The 14,902-nt window shown below is 36.7% G+C and overlaps 1 protein-coding gene across 4 annotated transcripts in view; it reads right to left on the bottom strand.

Moving 5' to 3' along the window:
• Positions 1 to 5,147: 5,147 nt before the first annotated feature.
• Positions 5,148 to 14,902, bottom strand: part of METTL8 (methyltransferase like 8) — a 29,455-nt gene continuing 19,700 nt past the window's right edge. For all 4 annotated transcript variants that reach the window (XM_030487537.1, XM_030487539.1, XM_030487538.1 and 1 more), the window contains 6 exons: positions 13,650 to 13,713; positions 13,180 to 13,319; positions 9,924 to 10,030; positions 9,763 to 9,828; positions 8,406 to 8,626; positions 5,148 to 5,436 (listed from right to left, as the gene is read on the bottom strand). In XM_030487537.1, the coding sequence (XP_030343397.1) occupies positions 8,442 to 8,626; positions 9,763 to 9,828; positions 9,924 to 10,030; positions 13,180 to 13,319; positions 13,650 to 13,713 (562 nt within the window). In that variant the 3' untranslated portion in view covers positions 5,148 to 5,436; positions 8,406 to 8,441. The remainder of the gene's footprint in view (positions 5,437 to 8,405; positions 8,627 to 9,762; positions 9,829 to 9,923; positions 10,031 to 13,179; positions 13,320 to 13,649; positions 13,714 to 14,902) is intronic.

The following is a 14,902-nucleotide window of genomic DNA, read 5'->3' as shown; positions in this document are numbered from 1 at the left end:
TTAAGTTTGTTTTCTTTTTTAATCCGATGGACTGATTTAGGAAAAGGAGAACAAACAATTGTGAAAAAGACGGGAAGTCCAAAGCATAATTTAAGTTTAAATTACACTGCTTTACTGGTATTTCCTTAGAAACACATACCAATATGCAAAGTCTTTTGGTAATGGAATAACACAATTTCTATGATATCTAAAAAGACAGGGAAACATAAATGTGAATTTTCACTTCCTGACAATGTGTTAAAAAAGCCATTTTTTCCCTTTCTGTTTTTTTCAAAGTCCAAATTTTGTTATTTTGGACTTCAAAGGACTGTTAAGTTTCAGAATAGGTACACTTTCTCACAGGTACTTTCTCAAAAGAAGGAGAAGAGAGAAACATAGCAAAAATTAATGGGTATTAAGCATATTATTGTAAACCACTTATCATAATTCATAATGTCATAGGATAAAAACTGTAGAGTGTCTTACACTAAAATACAAACACAGATATTTGAGCATGTTAAACCCAAACAAAATTTCAGCCCTTAAGGAAAGCAAGAGTATAGAACAGAGCTATTGTCTCTGTGCAACTGATTTTGACTTCAGTATTTAAATGATTAATGTAGATGTTCTTACTGACAGAATATTTTCATACTTCTAGGTTTGCATTTCTACTTGTACAAGGAATATTAGGGACCAGTTAATCTGGATTCTAATGGCAAGCAATTAGATACCTTGAAGCAACTCCATGTCTTCTGGACTTAAATGACATTGGGAATCTGGGACAAAGATTCAAAATTTTTTTCTTTCAGATTTAACCCTGAGGCCTTTTATCAGCATTAATTGTTTAAAAGTAAAATAAATATTTACTGTTTCTGTTACTTTGCCTCAAGTCAATTGATGCAAGAAGAAAAAAGAGTGTGGTTTAGTAGTTTGTTAACTATTTTAATACTTACATGCTTTGCAGACTGTGTGCCACGCAGTTTCCTTTTTCATGTGCTGTCATTTGTTATTAAAATAAGTACATGCAAAATAAGAAGAGACTAAAATCAAGGTTGTTGATGATATTGATTCGTTGTAAACTTCAGCAAAAAGAAACATAGACTTATTGCCACTGTGATTCTGTTCTCTCTTTGTATAAGATAGCTCAGACTGTTTCCAATTTTAAAAACAGACTTGATTTCAGAGTTTGGTAACTATCACTGGGTATTTATTCAACTCACTAATATTCACACCTGAATAACAAGATGAAATATTTATCTAAAATAAGATTATGAGTGTTTGCTGCAATTTTTATCTCAAAGCAAGTCATGCTCAGTGACAATCACAGCTTTGTCACGCCATCTTTTATTAACACAAACATCTTTGGTTGTTAGATCACAAAAATTTGAAAAGGATTAAATGATTGATTTTGAACAGCATTGTGTATCATCGTTGGGTTTAGCTCAGCCCCTGCGTAAACAGGCTTAGTGTTGTCATTGAGAATTACACCCATTTTTGCCAGGGATTAACATGCCAGGGTCTCTCCCTGTGAAATCACAGCTCCATTCTAAAGATGCAGCTTCTTGCTACTGTTATTTTCTCTTCGTTTTAAGTAAAAGCACATTTGACTACAGGCTGCACTGGTAATTTGCAGGGATGGAGATTAAACCTGAGTGCAGAAGATTCAACTCTGCTCCACTTCAGAGTAAAAACTGTTTCTCAGAGGGATTGTCACCCACATGTAAGTGATGGAATGCAAACCTCCTCCTTGAAATGCCTCACACTGCCTTTTCACTTCTCCACCCACCACTCTTTCTCATCCTCTCACTGTTGAGTGTAATCAATGTCATTGGAAACTAAGGTGCCCGATTCCTCAGAATGACATCTGACTACTGTGCTCTTAATAGGGTATGTAGCAAACTGAGCCCTTAAAATGGCAAAGCTTTTCCTAGCGTAGAATAAAAGACTAGTGGTAGGTTCAGATTCTCTAAGCCCATCTGCTAAATCCTACGCTGCACAACAACCCTTTTATTCAAGTTCAAAGATGCAGCTCCTCCATTTAAAGAGCACTTGTTACTTGGGAGGAAATGGAAGCTAGAGTGTGCCTGACACTAAAGAAAGAAAAAATTAATGTTGGCTCTGCAATCAAACCCTCTGATACAGCAAGTCTGACCCAGTCATAATCAATCAATTGTATGCTCTTTTAGCAAACCAATTATTTTTATTCTCTGGGTTTTGGCTTGTCCACATGCCAGTTTACAGTGATGTTGTTGTAAGTGACAGGAAAGTGTGGTAAGACTGATGTCTCCCTCTCAGGCACTGTACTGAATTTGTCATTCTGTATAAAATACTAACTGCTGTATGATTGCTACAGGACTACATGTTGTCATGCCAATTAGCATGTTATCTTTTTTTGATACTTTCCCCCCCACCCCCTCTTTTCTTAATTCAGTAAACTGTGCCTACTAGACCATGTTCAGGTTTCTTCTCCAGCTCTACTGCTGTGCAATGTTAGGATCTCACAAAAGGTAATGAGAAAGTTTGTAGGATTGTTGGGGTTTTGGTTTTGTTTTACTGGAGGCATTTTAAAATCGTAAAGAGTAAATATGCAGATTTCCCCTTTGACACATATAAATATAAAAATGGAAAAATATAACCCAATTTTGGTAACTCACCAATCTTTTAGCCTTGTGAACAATGTGATTCCTTGTGTTTTTATAGGGCACACTGTTTCAACGTAGGTTTGCTGCCTGCCAACGCGACTAGTTTACCTTGCTTTTTGTATTGTGTAAAGGGATAAACTAGACCTTCTAAATAGTATAACATAGGGTTATTTGCCATCCTCACATTGTCTAATATCCATTTCCCTAACCTGCCTTCATATGAAGTTTTTTCATGTCTCTAGGAATTTTCATCACCTATTTGTACTGCATCTTTTTTCTAGCTGAACGGGACACACTACAGAGAAGACTATATGCTGGATTTATGCAGTAGCTATAGAGCATTCTATTTTAAAATCACATTTGTAACTATATAGCATTCTATTTTGACATCATATTTATAAATTTTAACATTTTGGTTCTTGTTATAACTAGCAGCATACATCAAGTCTGTGTTTTTAATGAACTTAAAAGTTCATTTAGTATCAATACACAGGAGCGCTCAGATTATTCTTTGAGCATTTATTAAATTGTATATATCATTAGTGTGTTTTAGCCGTCATTAAACTAAGTCACTTTCTTAATCTTTCATGTTCCCTTTAAAATTGTAGTAACCTGATCAATAAAATATCCTGAAAATGGATGAAATGAAAATGGGACTATCTTGTTGCCAATTCCTTTTTCATGATAAAAACGGACAAGATACTTTTGGCCAAGTTAAATATACAAAGCTTCATATCACAGGTATTACGTTTAATCTTCTTGATAATGTACATTATACCTCAAATAACCTAAATTTTTAGCCTCATGGATGAATGCTCCTCTGCAACCATGAGTGGGTTTTAAAATAATAAACATATTCCTTCTCTAAACTGTTATAATCCCAGAAAGCCTTCAGATTATTCTGATGTTTTCCTTTGAAGTTGTATTTCCAGTTTATATAAATTCATTTAAACTCTATGGAACAGATGCAAGTATAACAGAGACTGAGATTGGGAGGCACTTGAAGGTGATAATCTGCAGATATGGTCTTAATTTAAATGGGATGACATCAGAACATATGGAGTAAATTTAATTGTTCTACGTTGATTGAACACAATCAGGATGCAGACACTTCTGTTATTCTTTTGTATTTGCTTCCCAGGAGGTTAGGAGTGTAGCTTCTGTCACTAGAGGAAGAAGGTAAAAACATTGTTCCCTAAGGAAAAAGCAAAAGCAGGTGTATCATAAACCTGCCTCACTGTTGCAAACATGTGCATAGCACATACGAACTACAACAAATGAAACATTCCATCTTTGTAATAAATTGAAATACACTCTGCACATATGGATGAAAGACAAAGCCTATAATCCACTAAGATGTGAAAATACAGTACCACTTGGAAGAAAAAGACTTTGAAGATAGGTCTTTCCACCTCCAATTCTTATCCCAAGACCTTTGTTTACCCAGGTTACACCCTATTTCCTTTTTCTTCTTGGCTCCTCAATTTCATTTCACTCATTTTTCTAGGCCAGTATTCCACCCTGCCACATTGTCTCCTGATACATCTTCTCACTATATGGTGCCCATGGTGTTCTGTTCCTCAGTTCCCTGTTCAGTTCATCTCATTTCATCTTCATGTCCAAGCTTATTTCTTACCCCTGTTCTCAGAGGAAACACTCACTCCTCCCGTCTGCCTTTGCGCTGCATCTTCATCTTCCTCCCCTTCTGCCCATATGGCTCTTGCTTTCAAATCAGGCAAGTTGTTCTTCTAGTTGTTTAGTGCTCGCAAAGGGTAGAGGACAGTTGCTGGACAGAGAAGTTCCCTTCCCAGCTCAAAGGCCAGTCTAGGCATGACTTATATGCCTGGACCAGCAGGTACAACAAAGAACCTGCTAAGATGCCCATGGCAACTCATGTTGTTCTTACTGACTATACACTTACTGTAATTGCATTTAGCAGACTTCGATTTGTCCAGTTTCTGGCCTGATTCTCAAGAGGAGGGCAACTGGCACGTAACTGATGTAAAAAACCCCTCATATCCAATCTTTGTTCCAAACATGGAAAGAAGTCTACAGATACTGAAACACAAAGTGACCTGTATTGTGAACAATAGCAGTGATTAATTATATATATGTTTTTTTGCAAGGTTGTTCAATCACCCATTATGAAGACAGTCTATGAAGAAGACAGTTTATGTATGAACTGTCTACTATTATCACTGCCATTACAAACAGCATACCCTAAGTTATATTTAGCTTAAAAGAATTTAAAATTACAGCAAATACTGCTATAATAATTTGTCATCTATACAATTCATTGCATTCACACAAAAATAAAAAGCAATCTGGCCTGTACAGAAGGAAACAAAATTCTTCTGCTTCAATCCTAGGAATAACCCAGACAGCAAACTTTACTGTGAATGTTTGTGTATATAGCTCCTGGGGAAACTGCTTAATTGTCTACTATGCACAGGAATAAGGGGAAACAAGGCATATGTCAAAGATCAAAGAACACTGCAGAGCAGTGAATAAAGATGACACCACAAATCAAAATGAACTAGCAAAATTTATGTGATTTCCACTGGTGTTTAATACAAATTTCAGGATGGTTTGTTACAAATTTTTAGTCATTATTAAACAGCAGAATCTGCAGATTTCCTTGTCTTTTGCTTGCAACTTGGCGAAAGACAGGACAGAAACAGTAGTTTCCAATACAAGAAATTTTTCCCTACTGTCACTAGAATTCCTGCTGTCTCCCAGTCTGCCCTGCATTTTGGTTGTCCTCTTCAGATTCAGTGGATTTGCAGATAAGGCACAAGCACCTGCCTTGGTTTTGCTGTAAAAAAAAAACAAACAAACAATAAACAAACATTTTTTATGATTTGTTATTGACTAGATACTTCAGAATTAGTGTAAGAGAAAAGGTTGGTTGCTTTCTTTCCAGCTCTCTTGTACTTGCTTAAAATACAAGTTGCTTAAAATCACAAGTTCTAAACCACTAAGTACCATTTTCCTGTACCCCTGCACATAAATATAATGCAGTACCAATGGAGATGGGCAAAAAGTACACACTATTGATAAAGCAAGCCAAAGCCAGTGGGGCCAAACCTCAATTCTAACAAGATTATCTTGCTCTAATTGCCATTTGTATACATTCGCAAGTCTGCTTTACCAGCATAGGGAGTCATGCTGAACCAGAAAAAAACCCCAAACAATTAACAATTAAAATGTTTGGTATTTATTTAGAGGTTTCAGGTACATATCTGATTAGAGAAATAACCTCAGATTTCAAAAAGTGAAACTTGGAGCCTTTTTCTATACTGGTATTGCAAATGCTACACTATTGCACACTTTGTTTGCAATGCCTTAATTTCCTACCCCCCCAAATTAACTAATAAGCTATTTTAAACTGCATTTCCTATATAGTTATCTGCATCTCTCCTTTCTTTTATTTCAGTAGTTCTACTTGCCTTTCTTTTGGCAATATTGTAATACTAGTTTTCACAGATGATACAGATAATTTGAAGTACTTTAAAAAACACGTCTTCGCTTAAGCTTTTTGAAAACTGCAATGTCGCAAAGCCAAAACACATTCAAAAGTTCTTATTGGGAATGACATCTCTGTCCATTTCCTCTTCTATTAGTCTTACAACTGTTCAGACGGGTTACAGTTCACTTGACAGTGGATATTCTATGCTTACAAAAAGTAGCTGATCTTATTACTTACTTCTAAAACAGGCACCACTATTCTAAAAGAGGCAGCCAATACTTGCACTTCAAGGTGTGGAAGAGAAGCAGCCAATTTTGCTCAAGGCCAAAAGAGAATTCAGGGTTTGGTTTCTTCTGATGTCACATTTTTGTTAAGCTAACAACATAGCATATTAAAATCTTGCCAGAATCAACATAGCAGTGTGAGAGCCAAAGCAAACGTTTCATTAGCTTCTACACATGGAAAATCTACATCACACACATGAATAAGATTGTGTGATGCTCAAAAGCTTATCATCACCATCACCGCCCTGGAAAATTCTACAACTGAAAATGCTTTGCACTAGACTAAGAGCTATGCATACTCAGAAGTCATGATTAATAGCACATGGTAGCAACCTAATTAAAACAGATACTTATTTATATTTCCCACACAGATGCTACAGTCTCTTAGGGCTTGAAGAAACACAGCTACGTTTTAACTTCTGATTTATATCACAAGAGTTTCATTGCAGGTTACAATAATGCCATTGCTAACCAAAGCTTCCTAAGCCACTTAATTCATAAAATAGTATCATACTCTAATGGGAGTTTAGAAACACCAGAAATGCAGGATCAAATTCTACCTTCAAAGACCCCTTATTACACCTCATTCTGGAAACACATCTGGATTTATGAAATTAAGCAGGTCCCTCATCTTGTCAGAGAGGATGAAGATATTCAGCATCTAAATTTAAATAATATTTTTTTCTAGAAGACAATCGGTTCTACTTAGCTTAGCACATAACAATTTGCAAAAAAAAACGGGTTGCCAGCTGTGACATGCTTACCCTTCAGACTAAAACAAAAGCAAGAAAAGAGACTTTGAGAGTGTCACTATATTAATGGCACTCAAAGCTGCACGCATGTTATAGATTACATGCATTCTATATCCTTGTTGAAGCAAGAGATTTATTTTATTCATTCACCTGGTTCTTGTCCTCTCCTCTTTGTCTCTGAGTGATTGTAAATCTACATTGAAATAGCAGAAATGGCATCTTTAAATGCCAGCTCAACAGCCTCAGTATCATGGTCTGCATCTGAAAACAGTATGTGCATTTTGGTTTTCTTCTTAAAAGCACTTGACATACTAGTGTAGTCCTGTCCTCCTAGGGTCAATACAAAAACATTTGTCTTTTTTCTAAAACTCAAGCTCTAAGAAAGCAATCTCTCTCTGTAAACAACAAAAATAGCTGCCATGTAGATCGCCATTTTAGTGTGATTACATTCTGCATAACAGTATTAACAAAATGTACTCTGGAGTACTCTTTTTGCTCCTCCCTCTAGCATATCTGACATATCATAAAAATCATGCTTGTACTTATCCAGGCAAATGTTAACTATTTAGTTTCAACACTGTTCTGGCATTTTGGTAATTCTTATCTACATGATGTTCAGTTCACAACCTGTGGCACTTTAAAGTTATTTATCACTAAGCTGTTACAGACACTTGAGTTTGGCATGTTTCTGATGGCCATGTAGATGAAAAGTGGAGACTTCAGAGGAATCAGACAGTCACAGTGAAGGATGTCAATCACCAACTGATCTGAAACCTATGCATATCACATGCAGTTAGTATGAAAGGATAACTTACATGTAAATCAGAAAGAGATTTTTGTCTTCATTATTTATGCATCATGAAATTTCCCCCCAAAGAGGAAATACAGTTGCAAGACACACAGTAGTTAAAAGACACATGACCCAGAAATTCACATGTGATAGTGAGAACAGATACTCTGTTTCTCTAAATCTCTGAAACGATTATGTTTCTTCTAAAATTTTTACATATTGTGAATTTCAACAGGAACAAGATACATGCTTATACTTACTGACTATTCGTATTCATGGAAATAAAATAGTACCTGGTCACAGTTATGAATAAATAAATGCATATCCGTTCACTGCATATAAAGCAGAAGTGAGAAATGCCTTCTTCCCCCCCCGCCCCGTCATTTTCACACACACGACTTTACAAGAAAAAAAATCAGGGAAAGGTTTTCAGTTCCATGTTTCCCCTTTTCAGTTGATAAACACAAGATTTATAGGAAATATACATACCCAAATTTGCTTCAGGTTCTGGAGCTTGTGATACAATTAAGGGCGCCTTTTGATAATTTCTGCAGGATTATTTGGAGATAGCAGCAATGGTTTTTGGAACTTGCTTTGTATCCAAACTCTCTGCATTTTCACTTTTTTCTTCCTGTTTACTTGTAATCGCCGATCAACTAAATTCTGTACTTCAGTTAATCCAGCCAAGTTGAACATGTTCCATACCTCACCTATTTTCACATATGAAGAATTATTATAATTAAAAAAAGACATTTGTAGAATGTTGTAATTAACAACCTGCAGCTCAACCAAAGATGGAACTAAATCTGGTTGAGATTTGAAAGATCAATGAAACTGCCTGCAAGATGTCTTGTTAGAAATTCATTTTCACAGCTCTCAAGTTATATTACAGTAAAAAATGTATTGTTGAGGCCTAAACCACATTGGTTATTAATCATGGTTTTCACAGATCCCCTTTTCTTCAGAGGGTTCAGTATGCCAGAGTTGAGGAAAACAAATGCATGCCATTTGGTTACTGTTCACATATTATCAAGATAAAGGTAATTCACCTGCCAAATGACAATCCACACATTTATGCCAATGTAATTATCTCCTTCTTGTCAGTCACCACTGGAAAACTTTAAGCTTCTTTGTCATGACTAAGTACAAAATGAGGCATCTAAAAACTGAGAAGGCTCTTTGAATTCAAGTGGTTTCCCCTACATGTCCTAGATCCTCCTCACTTCTAAAATTACTCAGACTGGGATAAATCCTGATCCACTTCTATTGCTCAAAGCTTAGGTTGCAGAGGGTAAAAAAACAAAGTCCTGTGATACTCATTCTCACAATTTCCAGTAGCTGGGCTAAAATACACCAGTCTAAGCTGACTGCCAACAGAACCAAGTGACTGGATGGGCAAAGAGCAATAGTATCCACAATCAGGAATTTAAGTTTAGCTCGTGCAGAAAGAGCAGTCTCACAGCTCAGAGTCACCAACACAGCAGAACAAAAGATCAAAGCACTGCTACCAACTGTCCTTCCAAGCCTGCTTATCTCAATTTTAAGAAAGAAATCGCGTACCTCTTTAAATAACAGAATTTGAGCATACTATTAGACACAAGATGCTTAGACAAAGAGAAGTTTCCAGTGATGTCTGCAAGCAATCTTGCAGTACACCAGACACAACAAGCGTACACATAAGAGGAATTATTTTCTTAAAACAGTTAGCTTTAGGCTTTGTAAAAGCAGAGAATTAAAAAAAAAAAAAGCCAATAAAACCTTCTTTAAATTTCTAAGACGAGCTTTTATAGCCCAAATCATCTTGAAAGACACGCAACCCTTTCAATAAAACTATACCATTTCATACCTTTGGTAAAGAAATATACTCTGGTTCCATCTCCTCGTACGTAAAAATTTTCTGACAAGCAACGACCTAAGAATTTAGAGCAGTAATGAAAAAGGACATGTCACTTTTTTTTCAAAAAGTGTTAAAATGAACAGCAAACTTCAAAAGCATTCAGGAATTACCTTTTTTAAAACGAAGCTGAGCTGTATCGTATCTTCCATAGTCTCGAAATAACAACATTCCTCCAGGTTTCAGTAGTTTAGCCAATCTATTTACAACACCTTGCATCCTTAGAAAATAGATGGGATACTGGTGAAATTCGCAAGCATAACTGCTTTTTTTTCTAGATGCTAGAAATATACATAGATTTCCAAAACTCCAGCGAGAAGATGTGTCTATATTTACCACAAAAAGGCCAAGCACTAGTGAACAGGAAGAATTCTACAAAAAAGCCTCTAAATCAAAAATTTAAAAAGAACTGTAAGAGAATACAAACTGGAAAGAGAAAAAGACCCCTTTTCCTTCACTTCAACAGGATCTCAAGGATGGATTATAACAAGAGGTTTTGAGTATGTGAGTCATATGGGTCAGGCAAATAGATGACAAACTATGAATGAACAGTTAGCTGTGTGCACTGGTGAGCTAGACTGAGCCTTCTTACTCTCCATAGCAAAATGCAGGGCCTGAAAGGCAGACAAAAACTTACCTGATTTCTTTATGGAGGTACTGATCTACTGATCATACACACAGAAACAATATCTCCACAGGTAATGGTTGAGGATGGAAAGAAAAATCTGAGTAGTATGTCAGGAGAGGAATCTGGCAGAACTCCATCTAGAGATATTGGTAGTTAGAGCAGGAAAGTCTGCATCCTCCAAAATGCTGACAAGTTTGTGATTCTTGGTGGTATCTAACATCAGCTCTTCCTTACCAAGATGACACCAGTCTGCTGCATGCATGATAGAAATAAGTAACATACACATAACTCTTTCTCCTTCACTAAACCAGACCATCTCCATTCTCACTTTTTAACCTTACCTTGGAGCTTCTTATTTTGCAGGGTAATTTGCATTACTCTACAAAATACATCACTAATGAATAACGGCTTGGGTTTGTCTCACTCTTTCAGAATAAACTGAAGGATTTAGGCCACAAAAGGCAGTCTGCACCTGACAGGTTGCAAGGTAGAAAAGTCCACCTGCTTAATTCAACCCTTCCTCCCGCAGGGAAGTGGATAGACCATGTAGAAGATGGAGCCAGAGTGAGTGTAAAATGGATGGAAAGGAAAGGCAGGATGCAGTATACAAAAAGAGCTAAAGAAGAGTTAAGTCCTACTTAACTATATAAAGTCAGCAAACCATTATCACGTACTGTGAACATCCTTACACCATCCTTATCTCTCAGGCAGCTCTACCTCTCTTGCCCCAAGAATGTCAGATCCCAAGCACTAATGCAATGTGGTCCTTATGTAACAGCAGCGCAGGCATTTTGCCTCCATTTTTAAGGGACAGAATTAGGATGTAGTTCAGCAGAAAATCACATCATGTCTACAAACAAACAAGAACAAAAAGCAGCATACACTTTTAAAGCACATAATTTCCTTAGAGAAGGAGAAGTGCTTTAAAAGTTGTCCTTAATGCTCATGCTCAACACAAGCAATCAAGTGTGCTGTCACAGACACACAGAAAAGGCAGCACCATCTAAGACTAAGAGACTGTTCAAGACAAGTAGTTGTGCACAGAATTACAGACTTTGCCCTTATCAACCTGAGTTTTGTGAATATAGAAAAAAATTTACATGCACAAAGAGTGAAAATGCTTTCAGAAATCTCATCCATAGGACTACAGCACATTAATTATACAGCTTCAAGAAGTTCAATACCTTCCAAATTCTGCAACCAACTTTTAGAAGGGCCTTCTGGCAGAATTGAAGTGTGTACAAATGGGGTACAAGAGTAGCAATTATCAAAAACTAAGCACAACAGCCTGAAGAGAAATCACTAAGTAACAATTGTGCTGAATACAAATGTGTCCCTCTCATGTATTTTCCAGGTCTCCAAAGTACATGAGTTCTGCATCACCATTCTCTTGGTTTTCTTTTTCATTTCTGACTTTCAAAGTTTCCAGAAAAAAATGTATACTGAGCAAGATGAATCTGGATTACATTTGCCTTTATGCAGTCGTTTTAATTCTAGGAGATGACAGTAATGACTAACAAATCTTTGGAAAGTGGGTCTTACAACACAGATAATTACACGGAAACCTTTTTGTGTGTATACACACACACACAAGCATCCATGTCAGCCTTTAGATTATGACACGGGGAGGAAAAAAAGAAACCAACAAAACAGAAAGACAAACCAAACACATTCTCAAAAGGCTAATAGGAAAAGGTCCACAGAAATTCTGACAGAACATCTGATTACTGCTTCTACAGGCAGAGCAATTGAATGAATGCGTCTCTATTGTCCAATTTCTTCCTGGCAGTATCACTGCAGTTACAGAGATCTGAAATCTACTGCTTGAATTGTTTTTGAAATCTGGACCCAGACTTTGCATGACTCATGTGCTCATCTCTGAACAAACAGGAAGGAGCAATATCCTATACAGGAAAGATTTTTCTGTAAAGCTAATCATTAATAACTTAGGCAGGGAAACAGTTCTCAAGACTTAGGCAAACACTGTTGTTTGACAAGCCCATTTTAATGACGTTCTTAAAGTAATAAACGTACTACCGCGCATATAGCATGTATATCCCTTTGTATGATGTAGTTAAAGGAACAGTCAAAGAAGTTTAACTTAGATGCCCTCTTTTGCCTTTTTCCCATTAAAAAGGGTATTTTCACAATCAGCCAGCCTTAACAGTCATAAAGTTTGGTTCATTAGACATTGAGAGGCATTAGTAACAAGGCTAACAGTACTTAGCATAACACTATGCATGAAAATTAGATCAAGTTTTCTTAATCCAAAAAAGTTACAAAATTCAGAATGCATTTTGGTTTAAAAGGCCTGCATGTAAGCATTTGTGTGTGGGTAAATCAGCAACCTAAGTCTTTATCAACATATTGTAAGATGTCAAATCATGAATGTTCGGTTTTGATCACTAAAAATAATTTCCTTCTAGAAGACTAGAGGTCTGGCTTTTTTAATTATAATTGCCTTGAATCACTGTCACCTTTTATAGTGATGTATTTAGTTACAATATACCCCTTGTATTTTGATGGAGACAGGAGGCTCACTAATGAATTAGCCTGACCAGGTTTTCTCTCAAAGCCTGAAAATGGGAAACAGAATTTAGAATACCTTGTTATAAATATATATATATTGCAGTTTTCTAAATAATATATTAAAGATTCATTATCTTCTTTTGCTATTCTTGAAAACCTCCGGTGATAAAAGAGATTTAACCCATTTGCTTTGCCCTTTAGTCTTCATTTACCTGTCAGGATGAATAGTAGAGAGCACAAAGACAAGGAGAATGACATCCAGGATCTCATCTGGAAAAGGATAGGGTAAAGCATCATCACACACATCATGAACAAAGGCAGAACACCAGGCTGAATTGTAGGACGAATGTGACTGTCAGGAAAAAGATGAAAAGAGACACAGAGAGAACAGTAGTAGTTAATACGTTTACTGTGACTCAAGAAACTTTTTTCTTCAATTTTCAGCATTGTAAAACATCTCATATAAAAGCCTATTCTGCCTGGTATCATACTCAAGCTGAGAAGCAAGCTCACTGATGGTATTCATTCCTCTCCACATACAGTAAGACTTTGTTCTTTGGAATATTGAAAACTTCAGTTAGAAGTTGTCAAAGCCATCACATTCTTTTTCATGAAGACGGCTTCCTGGGACCCTCCTGAATTACAGGCTTACAAGGTACTCTAAAGCGAGCATATGAATTACCTTTACCAGCTCCACTGCTCCTGAAGCAAAATCACAACAGTATAGAAATGTTCCAGGTGTATTGCTAGGAAAACAAAACCAACATGAGTTAAAAAATTATTATTATAAAAGATGAAAGTCTACATCAGTGTTCATGGAACTACAGAAGGCCCTTTGGGGTTCTCCACAGGTTTGATCAAGCATGCCTTATTGATGTCTAGCACATGGAAAGCCACATAGGTTGTAATGAATCAATAGGGCAGACAAATTCATAAGAATACCAACAGGCAGTTAGTATAAAAAGGAGAATTATAGCCTTGTCAGAGAGGAAGTGAAAAGGAACAGAAAGAAGGTCACAGAGGGCTGTCAGGATTGATGACAATGTCCTGGTGTTGCATTACATAAATGCACATTAAGAGGTCACATTTTCTTACAGAAGCACTGCATTAAGTCTCTATCATTAGCCCATGTATGCAGTTTAATTAGCAATATGATTTGGCCAGGGGTGGGGGTGTTGCAAAAGTCATCCAGTTCTGTAAGTGTTTGGGTTCCCGTGTGCCACCTTGCTGTGCTTCTGATTAGATTAAGCAAGCAGTATTGGTTGTTTCCCCCCATTATCCCCTTTGTTTTGTATGCCAAGATGAATAAGAATTTCCTGTAGCACTGTTTTCTCTTCCTTTCCCATCCAAGACTAAGCCAGCTGCAGATTTTCTCATACTATTCATGAGATACTAGTAACTCTTGGGAGAAATCTTTTTTACCTCCAAAAAATGTATTTAAGAGAAACTGAGCAACCCTCTGAAAACCTACTGAGGGATGAACTCACAGTCAACTCATGATCAATTAATCTCTCTTTAAAAGTATTTGAGTTTTTGGACAGATGGCTTCATTAGAAAGGGAATCAAACTCTGACAGTGCCTATAAGATGTCAGTATACACAGCTGAGTTAGTGACCTCTCTCTGAGGGCTCAACAGAAGAACTCTTGTGGACCAAAATATATTCCATCCTTGTTGCTGAGCAAAACTTTTAACAGCTCTGTGCCCACCATGAGAGTTGAGGAGTTTAGATATTTATCATGGACGAGGACAAGCAGCCAGGCTTTGGATCCAGCCAGTCCCTCAGGAAAGGTTAAGCTGATCACCTAATTGACTTGTTAGGATGTTATTTCAATTTTTTGTAGAGCAGAATAGGAGCCATGTAGAAGGTCAACTTAAAGACACAGCTTGATCTGGATGGTGATTTCATGATGCATTGTATTAAAAAGCATTAACTT

The sequence above is a fragment of the Strigops habroptila genome, chromosome 5 (genome assembly GCF_004027225.2).
Source record: "Strigops habroptila isolate Jane chromosome 5, bStrHab1.2.pri, whole genome shotgun sequence".
In the NCBI taxonomy this organism is placed as follows: domain Eukaryota; kingdom Metazoa; phylum Chordata; class Aves; order Psittaciformes; family Psittacidae; genus Strigops; species Strigops habroptila.
This window is presented reverse-complemented; position numbering and strand designations above follow the sequence as displayed.